Source organism: Mauremys mutica, chromosome 16, assembly GCF_020497125.1.
Source record: "Mauremys mutica isolate MM-2020 ecotype Southern chromosome 16, ASM2049712v1, whole genome shotgun sequence".
In the NCBI taxonomy this organism is placed as follows: domain Eukaryota; kingdom Metazoa; phylum Chordata; order Testudines; family Geoemydidae; genus Mauremys; species Mauremys mutica.
In genome coordinates this window covers 18,012,941-18,038,812 of record NC_059087.1, presented here as the reverse complement: position 1 = coordinate 18,038,812, position 25,872 = coordinate 18,012,941, and the positions used below count along the sequence as shown (strand labels likewise).

General features: G+C 40.3%; 1 protein-coding gene across 2 annotated transcripts in view; it reads left to right on the top strand.

The window, feature by feature from the left end:
- The first annotated feature begins 4,114 nt into the window (after window positions 1-4,114).
- Window positions 4,115-25,872, top strand: part of MAPK1 (mitogen-activated protein kinase 1) — a 49,643-nt gene continuing 27,885 nt past the window's right edge. Inside the window, exon 1 of one of the 2 annotated variants that reach the window (XR_006573897.1) lies at window positions 4,115-4,387. Coding sequence is in view for 1 of the 2 variants with exons in the window: in XM_044990040.1 (XP_044845975.1) it covers window positions 4,245-4,387 (143 nt within the window). In the remaining variant the exon portion in view is untranslated. The remainder of the gene's footprint in view (window positions 4,388-25,872) is intronic. The other variant, XM_044990040.1, reaches the window with a different exon arrangement.

The following is a 25,872-nucleotide window of genomic DNA, read 5'->3' as shown; positions in this document are numbered from 1 at the left end:
CATGCTCCCTGGAGGGACTGTTAATAATAGGACACCAGGGTACATGGGTGGAGTTGGGCTGGAAGCAACTCAGCCACATGGACAGTGCAGTGCACAGAGTTCCATGTGTTCAGCTTAGCCTGCATTCAGCTTCACTCTTTGCAAATGAAACATGGTGGCAGCACTGGAGCTGTGAGTTCTCTGAAGTGCCGCAGATGGCTGCATGAGCCAAGGAACTCGATCTGAAGTTCCCCAGAAACCTGGATTTTGCAGACACACGGGTAGCCCAGTGGTACTGCTGGTGGACAGACCTGTCCATGCAGGAGGATGACAACAGTCAAGTATAACTATTATCAGACCTTACTGGGGAACAACGCAGACAGGTATGCACCACTCTGAAGTGCACCACTGCCTCAAGCCTCACAGCAGTCCTGGGAGACCTGGGGAGTTATTGCTTCCCAAAGCAGAATGAAACTGTGGCATGACACAGGCTTTTCCTAGAGACCAATCTGAAGGGATGGGCTAGACCCCCCTGCTATTGCCTTATGCACACTGGCTGCTACATACAATTTTAGGGGAGTTGACAAGCTTCCTAATTTGGAACAGAATAGTCGGTGGCATTGGGAACACCTTATGCACACTGGCTGCTAAATACAATTTTAGGGGAGTTGACAGGCTTCCTAATTTGGGACAGAATAGTCTACGGCACTGGGAACATCATCTGTAGGAGCGGCTGCTCCGAGAAGACGATCTCACGTTAGACAGATGCTTAGACATCTGTCACAAGACATCAGTCTCAAGAGAAAGGATGAAAGCTCTAGGAGGCACAACAGCCCCAGAAGTGCAAGCAGTGAGACAGCAGCAAAGGGAAGCAGGTGATCAGGGTTCCATACCCATGGTGTGATGCATTTAGTGTAGAAGACCGCATGAGCGGGCAGAGAAGTGCCCTGCACTAGCACAGCATTGTAAGGAATGTGGCAAGTTGAATAGTTTTAGCAGTGCGTGCAAGAGCAGAGGAAAGTCTCAGAAAGATTGTCAGACTTGTACAAGAGGGGGATGGCACATCAGACAGTAGCGATGACATCATGATTCTCTCCTTAAGTCTGAGAGAATACTAGGTTCAGGCTGTTGGGACAGAAAAGCAACACGTGACAATACCAACCTCCATGCATGCAACAATGTTAATAGGGTAATGCCCTGTGCAATCTCAACTGGGTAACAGGGCCTGCTGCAATGTGATTCCTTGGGCTGAATTAAACTCAAGAACAGCCATTACAAACAGCAGGCACAATCTAATAATGTAGAATGAGACTAAAATGCAACTCACAGTTGCACTTTAGAGCCTTAGTGGTCTAATGGATAAAGTAATGGCTTTCTAAGCCAGAGACTATGGGTTCAAATCCCATCTGAGGTAAAAAACTACTTTTTTCCTGGTTGGGGGGGAAGGATAGCTCAGTGGTTTGAGCACTGGCCTACTAAACCCAGGGTTGTGAGTTTTCAATCCTTAAGGGGGCCATTTAAGGATCTGGGCAAAAATCTGCCTGGGGATTGGTTCTGCTTTGAGCAGGGGGTTGGACTAGATGACCTCCTGAGGTCCCTTCCAACCCTGGCATTCTATGATTCTATGAAAATGTGACCTCATAGTAACTAGCCAAAAAATAACAGATAATACCAACTGAAGCTTGTGGTGGTGGATAGTCTTAGGGTCTATGATGCTTACTGTATAAGGGTTAGATCTGATCAGGGTGCAGTGTCAGAATTTTATAGCGGCAGTGCAAGAAGCAAAAAGGAGAGTCCCATGGATAATAGAGACAATTTTAAATGCATATGGGAATCTTTTCAAAGGCTACAGGTGCCTCAAAGGAATGCTTCTCTGAAAGTAAACCCCCCAGGGGAACCTGTGTGCTTACCACAAAGGACAATTCCAATGGCACTACACAATCAAGTATGGAAGAGGCTCAAAAATCTGCAGAGTAGGGGTATTGTAGCACCTGTGGAGGCCTGTACAGCCTGCATATGCAGCATGGTAGTGGTAAAGAAGCCCTCAGGCAAATTATTCATCTGCATAGACGCAAAGCCACTGAACCAGGCACTGAAAAGATGCCACTATCCACTGCCCATAATTGATGACATCTTGACAGAACTTTTCAGTCTGTGATGTGAGAAATGGGTTTTGGCATATAAGCCTGGATAAAGAGTCCAGCATGCTCTCATCCTTTGTACTACCATTTGGTCACTACAGATGGCTGAGAGTGCTGATGGGGATAAGCCCAGTGCCAGAGGTGTTCAAGAGAAGATTCAACCAAGTGAAGACATGACAGAAAACTACAAACTTTTCTATGGCAATGTAGGGACAAGAACAAAGAACTAAACCAAGAAAAAATGTAACTCAAATAACATGAGGTGACATTAATTGGACCTCAGCTCACAGCAGAAGCACTGAGAGTAGATCCTAGTAAGATTAAGGCAGTTAGAGACATGCTAGCTTCAGTGGATGTGAGAGGGTTACAGCACTTCTTAAGAATGATAAATGTTCTGTCCAAGTTCTGGCCACACCTGGCTGCAGTAGCAGAACCCATAAGTCAGCTCACAAAGCAGGATGTTAAGTGGGACTGGATGGTTCCCCAAAAGCAAGCATTTGATACACTGAGACAAATGATAATGGATTCCCTTGTCCTGAAGTACTCCCAGCCAGGAGAGCCACTGACACTCCAATGTGATGCATCAGGTGTAGCTCTTTCTCAGAAGCAGCCAGTCCCTTATGCCAGCAGAGTGCTGTCAGAAACTGAACAGAGGTATTTCCAAATAGAAAAAGAGCAGCTGGCTGTGGTATTTGAGTGGAGCAATTCCATCAGTACTCCTATGGTCATCCACTAATCGTGCAATCAGACCTCAAAACCCTAGACACAATCATCACAAAGCCCCTTCTTAGTGCTCCGAAGAGATGGCAGCACATGCTGATGTGCCTCCAACACTACCAGGCAGAGATCAGATATTGTCCGGAATGACGACTGGCATTAGTTGACACTATGAGCAGGGCATATATATCCAGCATCAGGAGGTTGGGGGAAGGGGATCAGGACACTGAATCCATGAACATGCTGCACTATCTGTGTTTCAACAGCGAAGGATAGGGGGATTGGTCCTGCTTTGACTAGGTGACCTCCTGAGGTCCCTTCCAACCCTGATATTCTATGATTCTGACTGATTCTATGAATCAATGAGGCTCAGGAAAAGGACACCTAACTACAAGCACTCAAGAGAGCAATACTAGCAGGGTGGCCAGAAGACAAAAGCCAAGTATCACTAGGTGCAGAACCATATTTTCAAATTAAAAATGAGCTGATTTTGCAGGTTGAAATCATATTTCAAGGCCAGAGAGCCGTTGTTCCCGCCTTCTTACGTAAGGCTATCACATAAAAATACATGCCTCACACCTAGGCACTGGCAACTATCTGAGACAGGCTCAAGAGTCTTTACTGGCCAAGAATTAATACACAGCTCTGCACCTTGATAGAAGGGTGGGACATGTGGCGGTCATGCAATAACCACCTGCGGAAAGAAATTCTGTTACCGCATGAGCTCCCCACCCCACTATGGGACAAGGTCGGAGCAGACTTATGTACCTTCAAGGAAAAGCAGTATGCAAGTACAGTGGATTACTATTCAAATTGTGGGGAGGTCCATGCCCTATCCCTGCCTGATACAAGAAGCAAGTCAAGGAGTGGCCAACTGAAGGCCCCACGTGAGATGCACCAGCCCAGACGCTGTACCCACTGTCAATGGACCCCAATTTGCCTCAGAAGAATTCAAGGCCCCAGTGTGCAGGGGCGCCCCCCTCTGGAGACGCAGCCCAGGGGCACTGAGAAGACGCGCTGAAGGTGGCGCCCCGGAGCAGCGCAGGCACTAACCCCTAGGCAGGCTGTCCTGGCCCCTGACTCCTAATGGTGCTCTGCAGCAGCGCTTTCCAAGCGCAGCCCGCACACCGGCCACGTGACCTGTCCGGCCCCGCCCCTCTTTGCGGCTGCGGCTCTGAAGTTACCGCAGTCCCCTTAGCCCCGCCCCTCCTGTCCTTCTCGCGCCTGGTTTCCTCGCTCCTCCCCCTCCCGTTTATGCGCGCGCGCCCCCCTCCGCCTCTGTCTCCTCACAGCAGCGGCGAGCGGGCCTGGGAGCGGGCGGCAGCGGGTCCCTCTGAGCGCAGCGGCCGCGCGGGCACCGGAGGCGACCACATCCCCCTTTCCATAGCGGTTCCCGGCACGGAGAACATGGCGGCGGTATCGGGGGCCGGGGCTGCGGGCGGCTCGGCCAACCCCGGGGGTCCGGAGATGGTGCGGGGCCAGGTGTTCGATGTGGGGCCCCGCTACATCAACCTCTCCTACATCGGGGAGGGGGCCTACGGCATGGTCTGGTGAGTACCGGCCGGGGAGCCGAGCCGGGCCGGGGCAGCGCCTTATCCCGCCCGCCCGCCCGCCCGGCCGCAGCCTCTGAGTCCCGGGGGCTAGGGAACAGCCCGCGGCCCCAGCCTCTTGGCCCTCCCGCAGGGGCCGGGGCTTTAGCATCTCCGCCTCCTGCTCCCCTTCCCTGCTTGCTGCTGCCTCTGAGCGCCGATTGCTGCCCCTGCCCCGCCTCCTGCTGCTGCTGCCTCTGACCCCCGATTGCTTCCCCTGCCCAGCTGCCCTCCTCTCTGCCTCCTAGCCCCAGTCGCTGCCCCTTCCTTCTCCAGCCCTGATTCAAGGCTTAATTATTATTTTCCGTTTATTGGCTCTTGGGTTGGCTTCACTTTTTTTCCCCTTCATTCTTGGTGGTGTGTGATACGTGTCTAAAATGGAAAAGGTAACCAAAATCATGACTGTGACTGATTATAAACACTAGGACTCACCTTGTATGCCCCAGGACCACACTGGGTAAACAAAAAAAGAGACTGTGTGTAGGAATTATTACCCCCAATTCTCTCTTCTTTGGTTGTGATTTGCCACCCCTCCAATAATGGCAAGTCACTTTGTCTAGCCTAGTAAACCTCATATATTGGTGAAATTTTTCTTTGTTATAGTTGAAACTGTTTTGTGTCACGGAGACTTCCAGTGAAACACATTAAAACACAAACATGTATGCAAGTGAATGTGTGCGCTCAACTATTTGACATTGTCTGTCTTAATCAGGCTGTAAGAATGATGGGAAATGCACAGATGTATTTGAGCAAGTTAAGGTGTTTATCTCCTACTAGTGTAGTGAGATTGGGTTGAACGGATGCATATATGTGGGTGGCAGCATGGTCCAGGGGCTAGGATACAAGAGTATCTCTGCCTTGCTCTGTGACCTTGCTTAAATCATTTATCCTATTTGTGTCTGTCTTTCCATCTGTAAAATGGATTAAAGAAATTTACCTCCTGAATTGATTTTAAGTTTGTAAATGAAACAGGATAACTTTCCTCCAAACCATATGCTGATTTTCCTTCGGAATGCACTTTGTCTTTCTATGACATTTCATTTTTAAAAGACAAGGTATGTTTTGAAATAAATTTGGTTTATCACTTTTAGTTATATTCAATTTTTTTTTACATCTATAACCTTTAATTCAGGGGTTGAATTATGCTGACTTTTGATGGCTCTATGAGAGGCAGTCACTTTGTACTTCAGAATGTAAGCTTTCATTTAAGCCTTGAATTCACCAAGGATTTCGTATGCTTAAGTGCTTTTACTGGATTGTGACATTAGCCCTTTTAGCTGTGGTGATAACTCTCAAAATGTGATTTGAGGTCCTGTTTATACTTGTACCAATTATTTGTACCAATGCAGATACACTGATGTAAATCATCAAGGTGGATGCACTGTACAGATTTTAATACGAGGCTTGTGTTAGTGCATTTTATCTCAGAAACCAGAATAAGCCTCACTAGTGCAAGCCTAGTTTTACACCTGTTCAGCATATCTAGTCTGAGGGGTTTGCGCCAGTATAGCTGCACTAGTACAAATACCCTTGTTGTAGATAGACTCTAAATGTAAACCAACACATTGACATCTGTCTGAGGTTGAAGATCACCTCTTAGAAGTAATATTTGAGGCTTATACTGCTCTATTTATCTAAGTGGGAATGGTGACAGTTAATTTAGCTTCAAATGTTTCTATTTCACTACTGATCAAAGGCTGCAAGAAATATTACGAAGGGTACACAGTCTACTGGTAACATCCTTTTTTGGCTTTACAGGTGAATGGGGGGGTGGTTTGTGGGCAGGACTAGGGAGCGTATCACTATTTCCCCCCCCTCAACTTGATCTCTGGTTAGTGGCTTGAGATAAAACCTTAAGTTTTCCATTTCACCTCAAACAATGTCTGTATTAATGACATGTGTTTTTGGACTAAAATAAAAATGTTAAACCCTACTGATCCAAATGCATTATGGTTTGTTGAGCTGCTGTATTCCCTCTATGAAGTTAAAGCATTCACTATATCAGGTATTAATTTCTTAATTGCTGTTGTTCAATACCGTCTCAAGTGTGAAAGGACGTGAAACAAACATTTATAAATTTGTATTGCATATTTGATAAGGAAAGTGTTGGATTGTATGTGTCCTAGTGAGATGTCATAGCAACTAATGTTTGTTAGCATGTAGGACACAAACTGCTATGATTACATAAGATTACTTACAAGCAACTAGAAGTACATTCATTATGCAGATTGACACTTGATGTTTCATGCTTTGCATATGCAGCTTTCCAAGCAAAGCAAGGCAGTTCTTACAGTGTGGAGGCATTTTCATTGGCGTGAGGTGAAGATGTCAGATTTTTTTTGCAAGCTTCAGAAGTAGATTTACTAATTTTAGCTCATTGAAAAATTATAAAGCTATGGTACTAAAGTCTTGCGACTCTAGACTAAGTTAATATATAACATTTGAGAGACCATATTTATCAGTATATAGTGTCATGGCTTCATAATGCGGAAATGTAAAGGACTGGAGTGTTGTGAAAGCTACCTGGTGTGTTTTTCATAACCTCTCATTATATTTGTAAATTATCCAAGCTGTGAGTTCAATTAAACCAGCATTCTCTCATGGCCCACGTTAGTCTTTTTTTTTTTGATCTTGTAGCAAAGTTAAATTGAAGCAGCAGTCACTTTAACCTTCCATGACAAGATAGTGATATTGTAAACATGACTTCACAGCTGGGTCAAGCAGAGAGTTGAGTATGTTCAGAAGCAAAGCCTTAATCAATACAAATCTGAAACAATAGTTAAGGAAAGATAGGAAAATACTAGTCAAGTTAGCTGCTTGTATAAATGTTCTCACATTCAAACTTTCTGTAGTCTGAAAAACTCTAGAGATAATAGTTAAATGCTTTCCTTTAACTCAATCATCCATAGCCAGGTCAGGATTTTGAGTAAAAACAGAGTTATTAGAGCTATATGTCAAATAAAATATTATTGAAAAAGCACACCTATATTTTAGAGAGTAAAGGAGGATAAATTATATATTGATTTGAGAGGTAATTTTAGAGGAACCTGTGTCTTAACCTTATGCCCATAAATTTAAACTCTGTAATTTTCAAAGGTTATATTTTTGCCAACATGACACATTCTGTCTCTATTGTCTCCAAGGGCTAGATTCTGTCCTTTTACCTGTTTGATTCATGTTCAGATCGTGCTATCGGAGAACAGGACCGGAGCTTGACTGGCTCAGCCTGAGCATAGGGGAAATGTTTACCAAAGGATGGTTCTCTTCCCCAACAGTCAACCAGGGAAGTCAAGAGGGGAAGAAAGCTGAAAACTAGTCACCAGTTACAGCCTGATCCTGGCACAGGTTAAAGGAGACTAGGGGCTGCCTCACTCATGCCTGCTGGCTGTGGTCCCTAAGGGGCTGACTATAAACTACTTGGCGATATCTAGAAACGCTCCCACTGCTCCCCCACTGTGGCCCCATGGGATTTGCTCTCCTTCCTCTGCGTATTACCCCATGCTGAGGGAATACTCAGCAGGAAAACTTGCAGGAGTTTTCTGTTCCCTTTGTGCCACCTACGTAGCACACAGGGCAGAAGTACCCTAAACAATTGATTGTGGCCCCTTGACTGTTTTGAGATTAGTTTGACCCTCTGGCTCAACAGGATGGACATCATCTGTCTACAGACACTGTCTTATGTCTAAGGCTATGTCTACACTGCGGATCTTACAACGGCACAGCTGCGCCGTTGTAAGGTCTTCTGTGTAGCCACTCTGTGCCGGTGGGAGAGAGCTCTGCTGCCAGCATAATTAAACCACCCCTAGTGAATGGCAGTGGCTACGTCAGGTGGGAGACAAAAGCACAAAAGTGCTAGTGTAGACAGAGCCTAAGTTGACTTAAAGCTTCACACCGTCATAAAAGGAAAAATATACTAGTATCAATCCATTTTCATCTTTTTAGAGAAAATACTTCTAATATAAATCTTAGAAAGTGGTCTCTCCATAATCTCTCTAATCTTAAATCCCTTTATGAATCAACTTCTTCAAGAAAAAGGATGGATGTTTTAAATGAAATGTATGACAATTCTTCACATAAAATTTCCTAGTGGGTCAATTCTAGTGGGATTAATAGGAAACATTTGTTCTAAACTGAGATTATTGATAATAATTACTTCTCAACTAGAATAGTTATGTTTTAAACATTCAACTTAACAGTTGTTCCAACAGTTTATACGGTACTTAGACTATATGGTATCAGCGACTCAAAGATATACACCTCTACTCCGATATAACGCTGTCCTCGGGAGCCTAAAAATCTTACCATGTTATAGGTGAAACCGCGCTATATTGAACTTGCTTTGATCCGCCGGCGTGCGCAGCCCTGCCCCCCTGGAGCACTGCTTTACAGTGTTGTATCCGAATTCGTGTTATATCGGGTCGCGTTATATCAGGGTAGAGGTGTACATAACAGTTGCAATCACAACATGCTGTTTCCAAGCTATTGGAACCAACAGATATGGGATTTGATCATTCTTTTAAATATTTATCTTTTATTCTCAATTACAAACATTTATATTTTAACTAACATAAAATATTTGTGGTTGTGGCAATACTTCATGCACACAGATGCTGGGTAAATTTTGATGGGATGTAGAGGGCTTCCAAAAAACAAAACACCCGACCCTACATGCATCGCCACTAAACAGTCCTTTTCAAAAATAAAAAAAAGAAGAATTTTAAACATTCAGTTAAATGATTATCTTGTCAGTTCCCATTGACAAAGTGGATAATGTGTAGTTTATATTCAAAAATTTAAAAAAAGATACATTACAATGATCTGTCTTCACCAGAGTGTCTAGGTGCTTGCAGGATCAGGGCCTATGTGGGTAACAGTGAAACATTGTACATTTGACAATCATTTATATAAACTAGGAAAGATTTTCAGTAAAACTTTCATTTACAGTAAACGTAGGTAAAGAGTCAGACAGAAATGTGACTTACGTTGGCAGTGTCCCTTTATTGAAATTTAAAAGGACTATTAACTGGAGTTGTTTTTTGTTTAAGATGAAGGGCATGTATGGCAACAAGAGGAAAAAATGGACATAAAACACTTCCATGTATGTTAATTGAACTAATTAATGGTAACAATCATGAGTATGTATGGCTACTTTACTCAAGGTTGTTTGAGAGTTACAGTCCTGGGAATTTTTATTATATAGAATTTTAGTTAATTGTTGCACTTTGGTAATTTGCACACCGTATTCGTTTGCAATATTATCTTTGATTTTTGGACCTTTTAGGTATGAAACAGCAAAAAAACAAATAAAACAAGAAAATTGAAGTGGATACTCTGTTCTTACAGACCATTTCAAGAGCAGTAGAGTATAACATTTACAAGTATGTGCCATTCTAGAAATATGAGGACAAATTCTGTTGTCCCTGGAGTTCCCACAGCCTGTCAGGGAAGCAGGCAAAGTTGCCACCAGAACTACTTTCCTCTCTCCCCTGTGTTGCAGCAGATGGACAGTGGGGAGCTGCTAAGGTAGGTGTAGCAGGGAAGGGACAGTAGCCATCTTTATCCACATCAGCGCTGCTCCCTAATGCCGCAGGAGAGGTGGTGGAAAGTAGCACCCCCTTCCACCTGTCCACAGTAAGAGAACAGTTCAAACTCTTGAGTTTAAAAGTCAGGAGTGCAGCTCAGGGAATATGTTATTGTTTCATAATCAGATATACTTTTTCTTAATACACTGGCCCATGAGGGCCACAGGCTACTCTGCTGCTATAGACCATTGTGCCTTTTTACAAGGTGAGGAAGTGAAGCTTGTATAGAAAGAATTTATACCTCCTACTTATTTGAGTAGGAGTATAATCTTAATGTCAATTGGAAAATAGCATCGTATCAATTTAGCACATAATGACACTTGTATACTGGTGCGCGGTCTCGGATTCTTCAACTGCTTTGTTGGAACTAGAATTCATTGATTATTTTCATAAAATTCTTTCTCACTACATCTTGCAGGTTGGCATTAAAGTTGGATGTTGCTGTCTTTAATTAGAAAATATTTGTTATTGAATATTGGCATTGAAAGGTGTCTTTATAACAAACATATTTCAATGGAGGGTATTTAAAATAACTAACATCTAAAAAGATTGTGCTAGTAAATGGTTATAGTGCTATTTATAGCAGCATTGTTCCTTCTAAGCTACGCAGTTAAAGAAAATGGAGAAACAAGGTTTTTGTTAAAGAATAAAACATTTTTTAACTCACATCAACTCAAACTTGAACTATACCTGAAATGTAGTAGATGGCCGTTACAGTCCCAGGCAATTTCAACTTAAGATTTATATGAAAGCCACCAGTGAGTAGTAGTATTTTATAGTTTTATTTGTCAAGAATGGAAGTTTATTATTTGTTTTATGGGAGTGACTAGAGGCCCCAATCAGTATTGGTGTTTCATTGCTTTCACTCTGTATTTATACAGCACTGAGAAGTATACCCTCTTCCGAAGAGATTGCCATCTAAATAGACCAGATTCCACCCTCCTACCCCCACCCCAAAGAGAGTAACTGATAGTCAAACAAAACCTAGGTAACATATAACGGATACAGAACTTGTTGGTTATATTTCACACACCCTTTTCTTCTGTAGCTTATTTTGAATGAGAAATTGAGATTTTTACTGTGAATTCCATTTTTACCCTTCCATTGTGGCCCTTCTATTTGTTGTCCTGTACCATTATTACCTCTGTCTTCCTCTTATAGCTGGCAATGCACTAATTACCTTTGGCCAAGTGGGCCTTGTGTAGTTCTTTTTATATCAGTGAGCTGCCTGAGGGGTCAGCCAACAAAGAGCACTTTGCAAGATGTGGCCCACACACCCTTGTTCCCAATTCCTGCCTTTTCTTAAGCAAAGACATGCTGTCATTTTTGTTTCTCCAAGATCACAGGAAGCCAAAGCTGTTGAATGAAATGCTTTTTGGTTTCTGCAGTTCTTCTGGGATATTTATTTTCTGGTTATTTTAAAAACCAATTTCAGTGCAAGTTTTTTTTGTTAATAACTTTACAATATTGATAGGTAACTTTCTCAGTATATACTTGACCTTTTTTTACATTCCATGGTCCAGTTTGCAAGCATTTTGTCTTTTTGCTTATCAAGTCATACGGCAACTTTAACATATGTACTTAATGGATATTGGTGGTGGTGGTATAACTAAAACTGGAAGATGTTTGTTGGTGCAGGTTGTATTGCAAAGACAGAACCCGACATGTATGTTGTAGACAGCTTTGTTAAAACCTAGCAGTTGTGTAGTTTGGGTATTAGTATTTGCTATTTCTGAAATACCATTATAGTTCTGGGCACAGCTTGGGTTTTAGATTTAAAAAAAAATCCCAAAAGACTATGTAAGGCATGCTACTTGCATTCCCATATAATCTACAGTAAGCTTGGTGTTTGCGGGGAAAACCTAGCTAGTAGGTCAAATGGGAGGAGAGTCCAGAAACTACACCTAGTGGAATAATTAGATGTGTGTATCTATCACCTTCTTCTAAATGAGGTAAAGTTCAGGCTCAGGTATATTTTTTACTGGACTGAATCCCAGGGTCAAGGGCTTTCTATTGAGAATTACCTGCCTCTAGATTTTGTTTGATAGAGGTGAAGCTTACAATTAAAGTGGGGAAGTCAAAGTTATTGTGGCTAGATATAGGAAAGGTTAAGGTTTGTAGATGTTATTGTAGATGGTAATGTGCTCTGTTAGCTGAAGCATCTGAGTGATAGTCAAGATTATCTCTGGGTTCATTGCAGTATTCTGGCCTAAAGATAATGGGTGTGAAAGAATGTGTGAATACAACATCTGACAATCGAGTATGCTTTGGGGGTTTGGGCTGATATTTTGGTGCGTTTTAGTCACTGCATATCGTTTACAGTCTAGTAGCAGCCAGGAATCTCTCTCTAAGATACAACTACTCTCAGTAGTAGGTAGGGCCGTATTTAAGAGAATAGACATGGACCTCAGGTTCTCAAAATGCTTCCTCTTCTGCTCAGCTTCACTTCTATTATCCAAGGTGAGCATAAGCCAACTGTCTTTCATCCAGGTTTCTATCTCTGACATCCAAAGAGCAAGGGAACCACTTAGTGTGGTTGAGGTGAAAAGAAGATACAGAGCTGAGCCATCAGCATATTGATCCTCTTACATCTCTCAATCCTTAGTTATATACAAGCATTGAAGAAAGGAGGTATCAAGACTGATTCTTGAGGTACATCATAACTTACAGTCTTCAGGCAGGAAGGCCAGTTTTCCGCTCACCATTCGCTGGGATTTTTTGTAAGGAATGAATGGAACAACTTTTAAAGCTGTTCTGTCCTTTGTCTCCTCCCTCGTGCGCCCCCTCCCCCAACAGTCTCATGGTCATCAGTGAATCTCATGTTCAACAATAAAGGTAGGCTTGGCAGAATTTGTGGGGTTGTTTTTTGTTGTTTTTTGTAATTTCAGTGGTTGATATCAATGTTTGTTTATATCAATTCAAATTTTTACAGTTGTAGGAAGTTATGGTAGACACTGAGATTCAAAAAATTAAAGCTTTATAACCATTAAAACACACATTGTTAGTGTCACATGTCAAAATATACAAACTAAGTATCCTTAATTCAAACTCTTAAGTTCTCAAGCAGCATTTTTCTTACTTCGCCAATCTGTAAATTTCTATCATCGATGGAAATATTTTTTTCATCAGTTTGTTTTTGTATGGTGAAATCAACATTTACCAATAAAAATCTAATCCTTCCAAGTCTAAATATCGGGTATAATTTTTTAAAAGTGTCTAAGTGACATAGGTAGGTAAGTCTCATTGTAAGTCAGCATGACTTGTGTTTCTGCATCACTTAGGCCCTTTTGAAAATCCCATCAATAAAAAGCAGCTGAAAGATCTAGTAGTATGTGTAAAGAAGCCTGTTGTTTGTCACTAAAACTGATGCTGTTTCTGTGCTGTGGCTAGATCTAAAGCCTGTCTAGGATCCAAAAGCTTGGAAGATTAAGATCTGTTGGATTTGGTCTGCCATCACTTTCTCAGTGACCACTTCCAGAAAGAATAGGTCAGATCTTTGGTGATAATTGGCAAGAACACTAATATGAAAGAATAGGGAGGCCATAATTATCCCTCCCAATAATAAGTTCAAACATTTTTCACTGGCTTTCTCTGGCCTAGCAGGCTATATCTCTAACTCAAATGTCTGGGTGGACTTTAGTGCCTCCACAATTTCAAAATTGGATGATAGTACGGGATGGAAAGTGGTTTGTTTTTGTTTCCCTTTCCTTTGACATCGCTTCCCAGCTGTGGAGAGACTGTCCTTAAACAAATTGTTCTTGTTTCTGAGATATATTCAAAGCCCCTTGCTGTGAGATACTTTCAACTTGGACCTGGTGAAGACAATTGGAGTTAATCAGACTAATCACATGGAATAGTTTCTCTTGTCAAGATTTTGTGGATGCTGTAAAGACATCTTGTTCCTTGTGGCTCTGGCATAAGAATGTTCTGTTTCAGTGATTCATATTCCATGTTTGTACATCTGTCTACAACATTCCAGTGCCCTCCCCTCTTATTTCTGTGTCAAGTTGCTGGTTAATAATGGTGGCTTGTGAGGCTGATGCGGAGAGAGGAGGCTCCGAAAGAATAAGAGCGTGGATGGTTTTGTGCAATAGGTGATTGTAGTGCTCTACTATGCTGTTCATACTGATCAGGAGGCAGTGTCATAAAATAGTTGCTGGTTCCTCCTTAGAGCTTGCTGCACTTCAATGGTAGACAAAATTATTTGTGTGTGTAGGTCAGGGGTAGGCAACCTTTCAGGAGTGCTGTGCCGAGTCTTCATTTATTCACTCTGATTTAAGGTTTCACGTGCCAGTAATACATTTTAACGTTTTTAGAAGGTCTCTTTCTCTAAGTCTATAATATATAACTAAACTATTGTTGTATGTAAAGTAAATAAGGCTTTTAAAATGTTTAAGAAGCTTCATTTAAAATTAAATTAAAACGCAGAGCCCCCCGGACTGGTGTCCAGGACCCGGTCAGTGTGAGTGCCACTGAAAATCAGCTCGTGTGCCGACTTCGGCACCCGTGCCATAGGTTGCCTACCCCTGGTGTAGGTGTAGCTTGTAACAGGACATTAATAGAACTTTCTTTTAGCACATTTCAGATGGTCAAGTTTTAGAATTTTCCATGATAGCTTAAGATTATCTTCTTGTTCATTTGGAAACAAATAAAAAACTTATTGAAGTTTCTAAACTCAGTTGTTCAATAGTACCTAAATCATATACAAATAATGCTTTTTCTGGAATTTGTTAAATTCAGTCTACTTATTTTGATATTTTTTGCAAAATATTGAAAAATACTTTGTTGCTGATAAAGTAAATAGAATTGAGTTAGAATCTCTGTTGCATGGTAAAGTAATTCATCATTTTTTTTATGGGTATATTTTAAGTACTGGGAACTTGCAATTAGATTTGCAGTGTATAATATGTAATTAGTTCATCTCCCAGTTTTCCCTTTTCTCTAAATTAGCAGCTGTTACTGCAGCACCTTGCTTCCTGCTTAGTTGGAGGGCAAATAGCTCCCTTAATGGCAGATACTGATGTAGTATCCTGAATTAAGCGCCATGAAGTAGATTGAGTACTGCAAATCAGTATGCCCAATCTTCTCTGGAATTTAATGTACCACATGACACAGTAAAACATTTCTTAAATATTGTATTTTGAATGTATCTGCATATGTGACTGCTTTGAAACAGTGAAATACATAGTAAAAGGAAATAAGTTTTCTGCCAAAGATGAATGCTGAGAGATGCATTTTAAATAGTGTAGACATTCTTGATTTTTGCAGGTGGAAGACTAGTGTCAGTTATTTCACAGCTAATACAGTAATACACAGTTTTCTTTCTTGTCAGTGTGAATATGGCAGACTCATTCTTAGGCTGCACTCACAGATGTCTGGCCTCTTACTCTGCGATAATGATAATGGGGTAAGGGGAAAGCCCAAGTACTCTTGTAAATTAAATTACTGAATGGAATTTTTTCATTATTCACAGAACAACGTATACCTGTGATTTAATGTCATTTTGTACTGAATTGCTGTGAATATTTTTACACATAAATGTAAAAAGATTGTGTGTAATTATATAATGAATTTTAAAAATGGCTGTAGTAAGACTTTCTTGGATTTTAAATAGCACAATTCAGGTATGAGACCTAAATAAAATAGAACAGGGGTCGGCAACCTTTCAGAAGTGGTGTGCCGAGTCTTCATTTATTCACTCTAATTTAAGGTTTCGCATGCCAGTAATACATTTTAATGTTTTTAGAAGGTCTCTTTCTATAAGTCTATAATATATAACTAAACTATTGTTGTATGTAAAGTAAATAAGGTTTTAAAAATGTTTAAGAAGCTTCATTTAAAATTAACATAAAATGCAGAGCCCCCTGTGACCGGTGGCCAGGACCCGGGCAGTGTGAGTGCCGCTGAAAATCAGCTCGCGTGCCGCCTTTGGCACGCGTGCCATAGGTTGCCTAGCCCTGAAATAGAATATACAAATTAATTTTGTCCCCTTTTTCTTTTGGAAGCTCCAAAATGTGTGTGCTACCCCAAGGAGATGTTACAGTTGGGCTTGAAAAGTTTAGTAGACATATATCAGCTGAAGAACTTTACCTGCTAGCTGAAGGTAGATAGAAAAGATGATGGGGATTGTGCAAGAGGTGAAGAGCTCTACTACTCTAACCCTTTTTAAGCATGTGGTCATCCTGCAAGTAACTCCAGTGCTTGCTCTTGATTCTGCATGCAGATTTCCAAGGGTAAGGAATCACTGTTACAAAACTGACCAGTGTCTTGATATCACTGTTACGAAACTGACCAGTGTCTTGATATCACTTTGCTGCTATTTGGCTGATCTAAGAAAAGCAGCAGAGGCACTGGAGCAATCTTTCTGCAGACTGAGGAAGTCAGCGCTGCATTTCACATTTGGAAGGTTGTCTTCACAACCATAATGGTTAGAAACTTAATTTCATTTTTTTAAATAGAAGCTTAATTTCTGCAGAAACTGATCAGCTTTCATTGAGGGATGAAATATAGTTTGGTTATGTTTAACTTCATAAAGGGGACTTAAAAAGGAGGAAGCTAGGCAAAAGGCCCTAAAATCAAATGTAAAGAAGTTGAAATCCTTAGGTTTGGCATAGATACTACTCTAAGGAAACAGTAATAGTGTCAGATGCATGTAAACCTCTAAACAAGAAAGGGAATCAGGAAGCAATAAGTAAATCAGTATGACTAAATAGAAAGGTTCAGGAAGTTAAAGCCAGATATCCATTAGGCTTTCCATTTTCTGAAGAAGTCAATTAAAAGGAGTATAAGCTACAGCAGGCAAAAAGCAAGAAGGAACTTGGGAGAGTAAAGATGGAATTTTAATAGCAAATAGCTAAAGGTATAGAAACAAATAAGAAATGATTTATGTATGATGCTGGAAGTTTGCATGAGAATTTGATAGGTCTCCTGGAGAAAGAAGATCAACTAAGAAAGACACATTCTAGAGAAGCTAACTGATTTCTTTGCATCAGTCATCATAACAGAGTGGTGAGGTGATGTAACTCTTTTCTGGTAGCAGTGATAAGGCACATTCAGAGATTGAGATATCAAAAAAGGAGTTTCTGGAACAAATAAACCGAAAGCAACGAGTCACCTGGTCCCAAACACCCAATGTTAAGAAGGAATTTAAGAAGTAAATGCATGAGCTACTAGTAAAAATGACTTCTCATTTAAATGAACTGCTATCTCGGATAGTAGCCAGTATTGCACTTCTATTTTTAAAAATAAGTGCTAGGGGCAGTCTGAGGAATTAGACCGGTATGCTTTTCTTCTGTACTCGATAAATTGGTTAAAATAATCATAAATAGAATTATAACAGCTAGATTCCTAACATTCCGTTTGCTTTTTTGACCGCCTCTGCACACTGCGTGGACATCTTCAGAGAACTATCCACGATGACTACAACGAGTCAGGAAAAAGATCTTGGAGTCATCGTGGATAGTTCTCTGAAGATGTCCACGCAGTGTGCAGAGGCAGTCAAAAAAGCAAACGGGATGTTAGGAATCATTAAAAAGGGATAGAGAATAAGACTGAGAATATATTATTGCTCTTATATAAATCCATGGTACGCCCACATCTCGAATACTGTGTACAGATGTGGTCTCCTCACCTCAAAAAAGATATTCTAGCACTAGAAAAGGTTCAGAAAAGGGCAACTAAAATGATTAGGGGTTTGGAGAGGGTCCCATACGAGGAAAGATTAAAGAGGCTAGGACTCTTCAGCTTGAAAAAGAGAAGACTAAGGGGGGATATGATAGAGGTATAAAAAATCATGAGTGATGTGGAGAAAGTGGATAAGGAAAAGTTATTTACTTATTCCCATAATACAAGAACTAGGGGTCACCAAATGAAATTAATAGGCAGCAGGTTTAAAACAAATAAAAGGAAGTTCTTCTTCATGCAGCGCATAGTCAACTTGTGGAACTCCTTACCTGAGGAGGTTGTGAAGGCTAGGACTATAACAATGTTTAAAAGGGGACTGGATAAATTCATGGTGGCTAAGTCCATAAATGGCTATTAGCTAGGATGGGTAAGAATGGTGTCCCTAGCCTCTGTTCGTCAGAGGATGGAGATGGATGGCAGGAGAGAGATCACTTGATCATTGCCTGTTAGGTTCACTCCCTCTGGGGCACCTGGCATTGGCCACTGTCGGTAGACAGATACTGGGCTAGATGGACCTTTGGTCTGACCTGGTACGGCCGTTCTTATGTAGAAGAGCCAGCTCTGATGGAGTTTAACAGGCACAGCGTCTGTAAAGGAAAACCCTGCCTCCTGAATCTAGAGTTCTTAGACTTCTTTGAACAGGACAATAAAATAATAGATATAAGTTGGATCAGTAAGTTGTCTTTTATGGACTTTCAAAAGAGTTTTAATAAAATCCCTCACAAGAGGGTAAAGCAACTAAGTAGACATAGTGTGAAAGACAATATACAATAATGAATCAGAAACTGCCTAAGAGATCAAAAACAGAGTGTCAAGGTTCCTTCCCCCACTCTGAACTTTAGGGTACAGATGTGGGGACCTGCATGGACACTTCTAAGCTTAATTACTAGCTTAGATCTGGTAACACTGCCACCATCCAGAAATTTCAGTGTCTGGATCACTTTCTGTCCCCCCAAAACCTTCCCCTCCCTGGGCAGCCTTGAGAGGTGAACACCGATCCAACCCCTTGGATCTTAACCCAAGGAGAATTTAACCATCCCCCCCTTCCTTCCCCCACCAATTCCTTCCCCCACCAATTCCTGGTGAGTCCAGATCCAATCCCCTTGGATCTTAACACAAGGAAAAAAATCAATCAGCTTCTTAAAAAAGAAAATTTTTACCTTTCTTTCTTTAATTAAAAGCTATCTCTGTAAAATCAGGATGGAAAATACTTTACAGGGTAATCAGATTCATATAGCCCAGAGGAACCCCCTCTAGCCTTAGGTTCAAAGTTACAGCAAACAGAGGTAAAATCCTCTCAGCAAAAAGGAACATTTACAGGTTGAGAAAACAAAAATAAGACTAACACGCCTTGCCTTGCTATTACTTACAAGTTTGAAACATGAGAGACTGATTCAGAAAGATTTGGGGAGCCTGGATTGATGTATGGTCCCTCTTAGTCCTAAGAGCAAACAACCCCCAAACAAAGAGCACAAACAAAAGACTTCCCTCCACCAAGATTTTAAAGTATCTTGTCCCCTTATTGGTCCTCTGGTCAGGTGTCAGCCAGGTTTACTGAGCTTCTTAATCCTTTACAGGTAAGAGACATTAACCCTTAACTATCTGTTTATGACACAGAGTAAGGATAAGGTCAATTTTATCATGAGAAAATGTCAGCAGAAGGGTGTCAGAAGTTTCTATACTAGAATTGGTGTTTAATGATCTGGAAAAAGGGATGACCAGTGAGGTGGCAAAATTTGCAGATTATTTAGGCTAGTCCACATAAGAACGGCCGTACCGGGTCAGACCAAAGGTCCATCTAGCCCAGTATCTGTCTACTGACAGTGGCCAATGCCAGGTGCCCCAGGGGGAGTGAACCTAACAGGCAATGATCAAGTGATCTCTCTCCTGCCATCCATCTCCATCCTCTGACAAACAGAGGCTAGGGACACCATTCCTTACCCATCCTGGCTAATAGCCATTTATGGACTTAACCACCATAAATTTATCCAGTTCTCTTTTAAATCCTGTTATAGTCCTAGCCTTCACAACCTCCTCAGGTAAGGAGTTCCACAAGTTGACTGTGCGCTGCATGAAGAACTTCCTTTTATTTGTTTTAAACCTGCTGCCTATTAATTTCATTTGGTGACCCCTAGTTCTTGTATTATGGGAATAAGTAAATAACTTTTCCTTATCCTCTTTCTCCACATCACTCATGATTTTATAGACCTCTATCATGTCCCCTCTTAGTCTCCTCTTTTCCAAGCTGAAGAGTCCTAGCCTCTTTAATCTTTCCTGGGAGAATACTGTGGAACTTCAGAAGGACCTAACAGAGCTAGGTGAATGGTCAACATAATGGCAGATAATATTCAAAGTTGAGAAATTCAGGGTAATGCCCATTGGGGGTAAACTATTTGAACTTCTCACCTTAGTGGGTTTTGAATTATGTGCATCATCTTGGAGGAAAAAACAGGAATCATGCATCAGGAATCAATAAAATGAACAAAATGTTAGAATGTATAAGTAATGGGACTAAGAATAATACAAAAATATTATTATAATGTTCTACAAATCAGTGGTAAATCACCTGGAATACTGTGTTCAGTTCTGGTCACTGCATCTCAAAAAGGATGTTTCAGAAATCGAGGGGGTTTAGAGATGAACAACAAGAAGAATTAGAGGTATGGGAAAACTCATGTGAAGAGAGTAAAAATATTGGTACTGTTCTTGAGGGGACATGCTAAAAGGATACAAAATAATGAATGGTATAGAGAAGATTTATCTGGGAACTTGTTTATCTTTTCTCCTTGTATAGGAACAGGTGGATGTCAATGAAATTAGAAAGTGGCAAATTCAAAACTGATAAAAGGAAATACTGTTGCACATAATTCACAGTCAGACAGGAATTCCTTGCTTCAAGAAATCATTGAGGCCAAGAGCTTAGCAGGATTTTTTTTTTAAAAAGGATTAGACATCTTTATAGATTATTCTTACAACAGCAATAGCTAGAGTTAATATTAAAAAGAGATCTTTGGAAGGGATATAAACCCTCAAGCTTTGGGGAGTAACCCAATCTCTAATTATTGGCAATAACTCTCCCTGGGGGCAGGTTATCACATAACAGCCTGCTGCAGAGTTTCTTCCTCTGAAGAAGCTGATACTGGTCACTGTTGGAGATAAAATATCGGAATACATAGGCCACTTGTCTGATACCGCATGGTAACTGCTACGCTCCACATTTGCCAAGGAAAGCTTCACATTCACCACTGGCAAGTATCTTACAGTAGGTGACAACTGGATGCCATAAGTGGATGAAAAAAACTGAGGAGAGGACAGGTGAGGGGCAAGGTAACAGTAAAACAACCATATCTTAGCACAGTGAACATCAGTTATGGTTTGTCACCTACCTAGCCATTGTCAGCTACTACTGTTTTGTCCAGACAAATCCACCTTTTCCTCAAAGGTGCCTAACTTGTCTTTGGCAAACACCTTGACTACTCTGGAGGTAGGGGAGGAATCTTCTACTGAGTCATATATTCCTCCTTCCTCTTAATTTTGTAGAACCATGGGGCAGTCTTTTGCCATAAGGTATCCCAACTTTCAGATCTGAGCTGTCTCTGGGGAAAGCAGAGAGGCATGCCCAGAATTTGACAGCTGAGACCAACTACCCTAGTGCCTCAAGAGGCAGGTCTCTTCCTACTCAGTCTGACTGTGACACCTGCTGCAGAGGTGTTATGGGAGATGCTTGACAAACGCTGCTGTGGGAGTAGTATGCCCCACTACCTGCCTAAAGTCCCATTAGTTTTGGAGCTTGGAAGAGGGGTGAGAAGGGCCTGGTCACTCTTTCCTAAACTCCAGGTCAGAATTCAGGAGGGCAACTGAGTCAGGGTTAAATCAAGAGCAAAGTGTGAATACTTGTTTCTCCCCTCCTTCCTCCCCAAATCTGAGGATACTCTCTTCTTGATCACTTTGCTCAGCCTCTAGTACTTCTTTATAGGATAGAAGGGCTTTTCTTCTGAGCATGTTCCTGATTTCTGAGGCTGAAAGTTGTATGGGACAAGCGGGGCCAGATTAGGACTGCCACAGAAGGGGCCAGATCTGCTTTGCAGTTACTTTAAAGCTCTGTGTACTACAGATTTCCTTTGCTGCCATCATTGCAGCCAAAGTTCCTGTTTCAGCAGAAGATGGGTCAACTGCTGAATACCCAAAGACTAGAAATCTTCTGTGGGGTAGAGCTACCAGTGTAGTGAGAAACATTGGCCCTAGTTGGGCTCCTTATAGGATGAAAGAGTTAAAATAAATCCTTGGCCCTTATCTTATTAAAATGTAAATAGTTATTGTATTACTTCAAGTAGTGCATGGTAATTTGTATTTGTAGTAATGCAAAATTGCACAAAGACAAATGTTTGAATTAATAGATATGCTCAGAAGGGCCCATGGAATGTGCATTCATGTTTGTGCTGGCTCAGTATTGAAAACTTTACTGCTGCAGGGCAGAAAATCTTACGTACTTCATGATTGTGTGATTAAAAGGGAACTTTTTTTCTCCTCAATCACGCTTTCATTTTAGAAATTCAAAAAATATAATCACTCCTGTTAGAAAAGAAGTACGGGGTTTGAAAGTAGTCTGAATTTTAAGTATTCTCATGTTTCTACTGTTTTTTTTTCCTCCAGTAAGTGCTAGTAAATGTTAAGTATACATTTTTCACTGTAATTACAAAATCCAGTTTATATACTATTGGTTTTCTGTAACCTATGTGGAGGATGGTGGAAGGAGGAGCTGCAATAATTACACACATCAATAGATGATTAAAATATGCTGAATTCTAATTTTTTTGATTTTGTATCTTCTGGGGAAAATGTAAAAGTGTGTGAGATGTGTGTTCCTATGGCTATGTAATATATATATATGTCATTGGAATAACAAATGGAGCCTCAAGCCTGAGATTTTTTTAGAAGCTAGTATTCTTCAACAGCTCTGTTTTCTGAGTTATTGATACACATATTAGTTATTTCCACATGGCATGCATAGATCCTCAGTTTCAAAGAGAGGAAGAAGCAGAACTGTATCAAATAACTAGTGCTCCAGTTCTAGAATATTTTTGTTTTTATACTTTCATGTTTGCAATAGAAACATCAGCTTTGATTGTGCTCTGCTGCTCTGGAGAAGTGACTGGTGCTAATACTAAATATACTGTATTAAAAGTTACTATTTAATACTAGACTGCTAATGTTTTTATCTTTACTCTTTTATTTTTGCTCTATAGTTACACAATTAGATCCTGTTTCACAGGTGCTGAGCACCTGTTGCTCTTCTTGAAGTTAATGAACTGTGAGTGCTTGGCACCTTTGAAAATTATGCTCCAGATATATTTATGAAATAGTATTGAAAGTTTTTGCATTATTCTGGAAACAAATGTAAATATCTAAAGGTGAACTTTAAACTTTCTTCTCTAAATATGAATTTGCCAACTTTTCTGTGCTGCTATCTGTTCCTCTCTTCTCTGTCCTTTCCCAACAGCTTTATATAAGGGATGGGTAAAAAAAAGAATTTTTTTATGAATACACTTAATCTCTCACAGCAACAATTCCTTTTACTTTTTAAAGGTAAAATCTAAACAAGATAGATTAATGTTAACTATATTGTTTAGCATTAGTCAATTTCTTTTTGAATGCAAAACTACAGTATTTAATTTCAAAGTTCACAAACGAGCTTAAAGGACAGTTTAATAGCTATCTCTAAAAATAGCCTATTAAGTTTGCATTTTAAAAACTTGAAGTGAACACTGTGGTTGATATTTTTATAAACTGAAGTCCATTTAAATGATACAAATTTATCTAAAATACAAACATTTTCAGACATTCCTTTCTTCTAAAGCAGGCACTGATTCTACAAAGCAATGCTTATAAAAATGGTTTAAGTAGTATAATCCTTCCTGTTGAAGTTTTATCTTCAAAGTTGATATGAACAGGTGGGAAATTAACATTAGACATTTAGGGTTGTGGACAAAAAAGCACATTCAGTGATATAACAAAACTTTATTCAATTTTAGATAGAAAGTTTGCAAATGCTCTTTCAGAAGTGTGAAATATTTTTTTCCATGACACTTTTGTCATCTTCCATTCATTACTCTTTGAGGAGAAAATACGTATGCGGACAAATAATAAAAACTAGCTCCTTTTATGCAATGAAACCAACTAATACTAGAAAATAAAATCTTTTGAATAAGTGTAAAATGGCTGACAAATCTAAATTAAAAATTTTGAGTAACTTTTGTCGAAAATCCATGAAACAACTGTGTGTGATACAATGGGTAGAATACAGTATTATTTTTTCTTACAAGCAAAGTCTTAAGTTTCATCTTTTTACAGTGAAAGTTGGCCTAAATGTCAGTGTTGCAGTAGGTGACCAGACAGCAAATGTGAAAAATTGGGACAAGGGGTGGGTGGTAATAGGAGCCTATATAAGAAAAAGACCCAAATATCGGGACTGTCCCTATAAAATCGGGACATCTGGTCACCCTACTGTTGCAGAGATACCTAGGATTGAGTTAAATGCAGACTCAATCAAAAGGATAAATGTATTTGTTAAAGCTCAATTTCCATTTTTTCCAAGAATGGCTTGACCAGCTGGAATTATTTTCTGTTTTCCTATCATAGTTATTAACAGTGTCATTCTATATTTCAGTGAGTTTCTTATCACTGGACATGCCCTTGGAGTCTTGTTGCCAAGGTAACACTAGGCTACAGATAAAACAAATCTTGCTCTAAACTCCCAATCAGCCATTATTTAGTTTTCTATGTAATTATTTAAATAAATGACAGGCTGATTGGGAGTTTAGAACAGTGTGTGTCACCTGTAGTTTTGTAAATTGTGTGTGTATATAACTTCTTAACTATCAGGTTGCAAAACTCCTTGTGGGGGGTGAATATTCTTCCCACACCATCTTCCCTAAGGATCCATGTTGGGCTGAAAGGCAAAATGAGGTGAAGAAGAAGCCGGGGAAGGACTGAGGGTGCTGACAGACTAGGCAGTTTATCTGTGGTTGTGTGAGGAAACAGTCTTCTCTGTGGGTGAGACCACTGCCAGGAATTGGCTTCCTTCCCAGTGGCAGCTGCAACATGCTCTCACTTGTTCCAATTCTTCTCCATAAGAAACATGTGAGGAGTAGAAATGGGTGGGTGAACATGTTGCCGCTGCTGGTGGTAGAAGGAGCTAAATTTTAGTAGTAGGCCCCTCCTGTACAGAGGAAGACTTTTCCTTTTTGAGCAGCAGGAGTTAATGAGGAATGGGGTACCCGTTAAAGGCCCAGCTTAGTAGTGAGGATGCATTCTGTCAGCTCCGCATGTGGAGCTGTGCATGCTTTTGCTCAGTACATTGTCAGAAGGGTGCCCTAAGGCTAGGCTTTTAAACAAGAAATGAAAGTAAAGATTGTAAAAGGGAGAAATCTGTTTTTAAAAATTGCCTGTTAAAACTTCTTGGCTTATAAATATTACTTGTCTAACTGAACGTTACTTGCTCAACTGAGATCAATAGAGATTAGATATTTGCAAAATATTTAATAGCTCAACTCTTTAAAAAAAATTTGAATATTAAGGAATGTAGTGTTAAATATATAAAGGTATTCAATCCAAAGCAAATCTCTGTTTAATATAATTGCCGGAGCTTGAAATTTGGAATAACATTGTGTATAAAATTAGGAACTTTGTTCAGTAGTTGCAAAATATCTACATTTAAAATTATCATGGTACAATTAAAGAGTACTCACAGCCATATGCTTGCATCAACTTGTAAAGCTGAACATTAACAGGGGGAAAAAAAGGTTTGTTTATCTGTCATCTTTGAATGTGCTTAAAGTATTAGTAACTAGGTTCATTGCAACTATGAGTAACACATACAAACCATTACAGGAAGGGGGTTTGCACTACTTGTAATGAAGATGAACTGTATGCCAGTTGACAAACAGAATGATAAGCTATCTTAAGAACTCAAGGGTATAGACTAGCAGTTTCCACCTGAGAATCCCAAAAGAACTTTGAACACTGATTATTGCTCACAGAATCCTTGTGAGGATTGGTATGCTAAATATTGCCCCATTTTGCAGGTAGGCATCCTAATTTTTCATCCTGTGATGAAAGCTAATGGTGGTCAACAAGTTCTCTTCTTCAGAAGGCAGTGACAGTAAATCTAGTCTGGAGAAA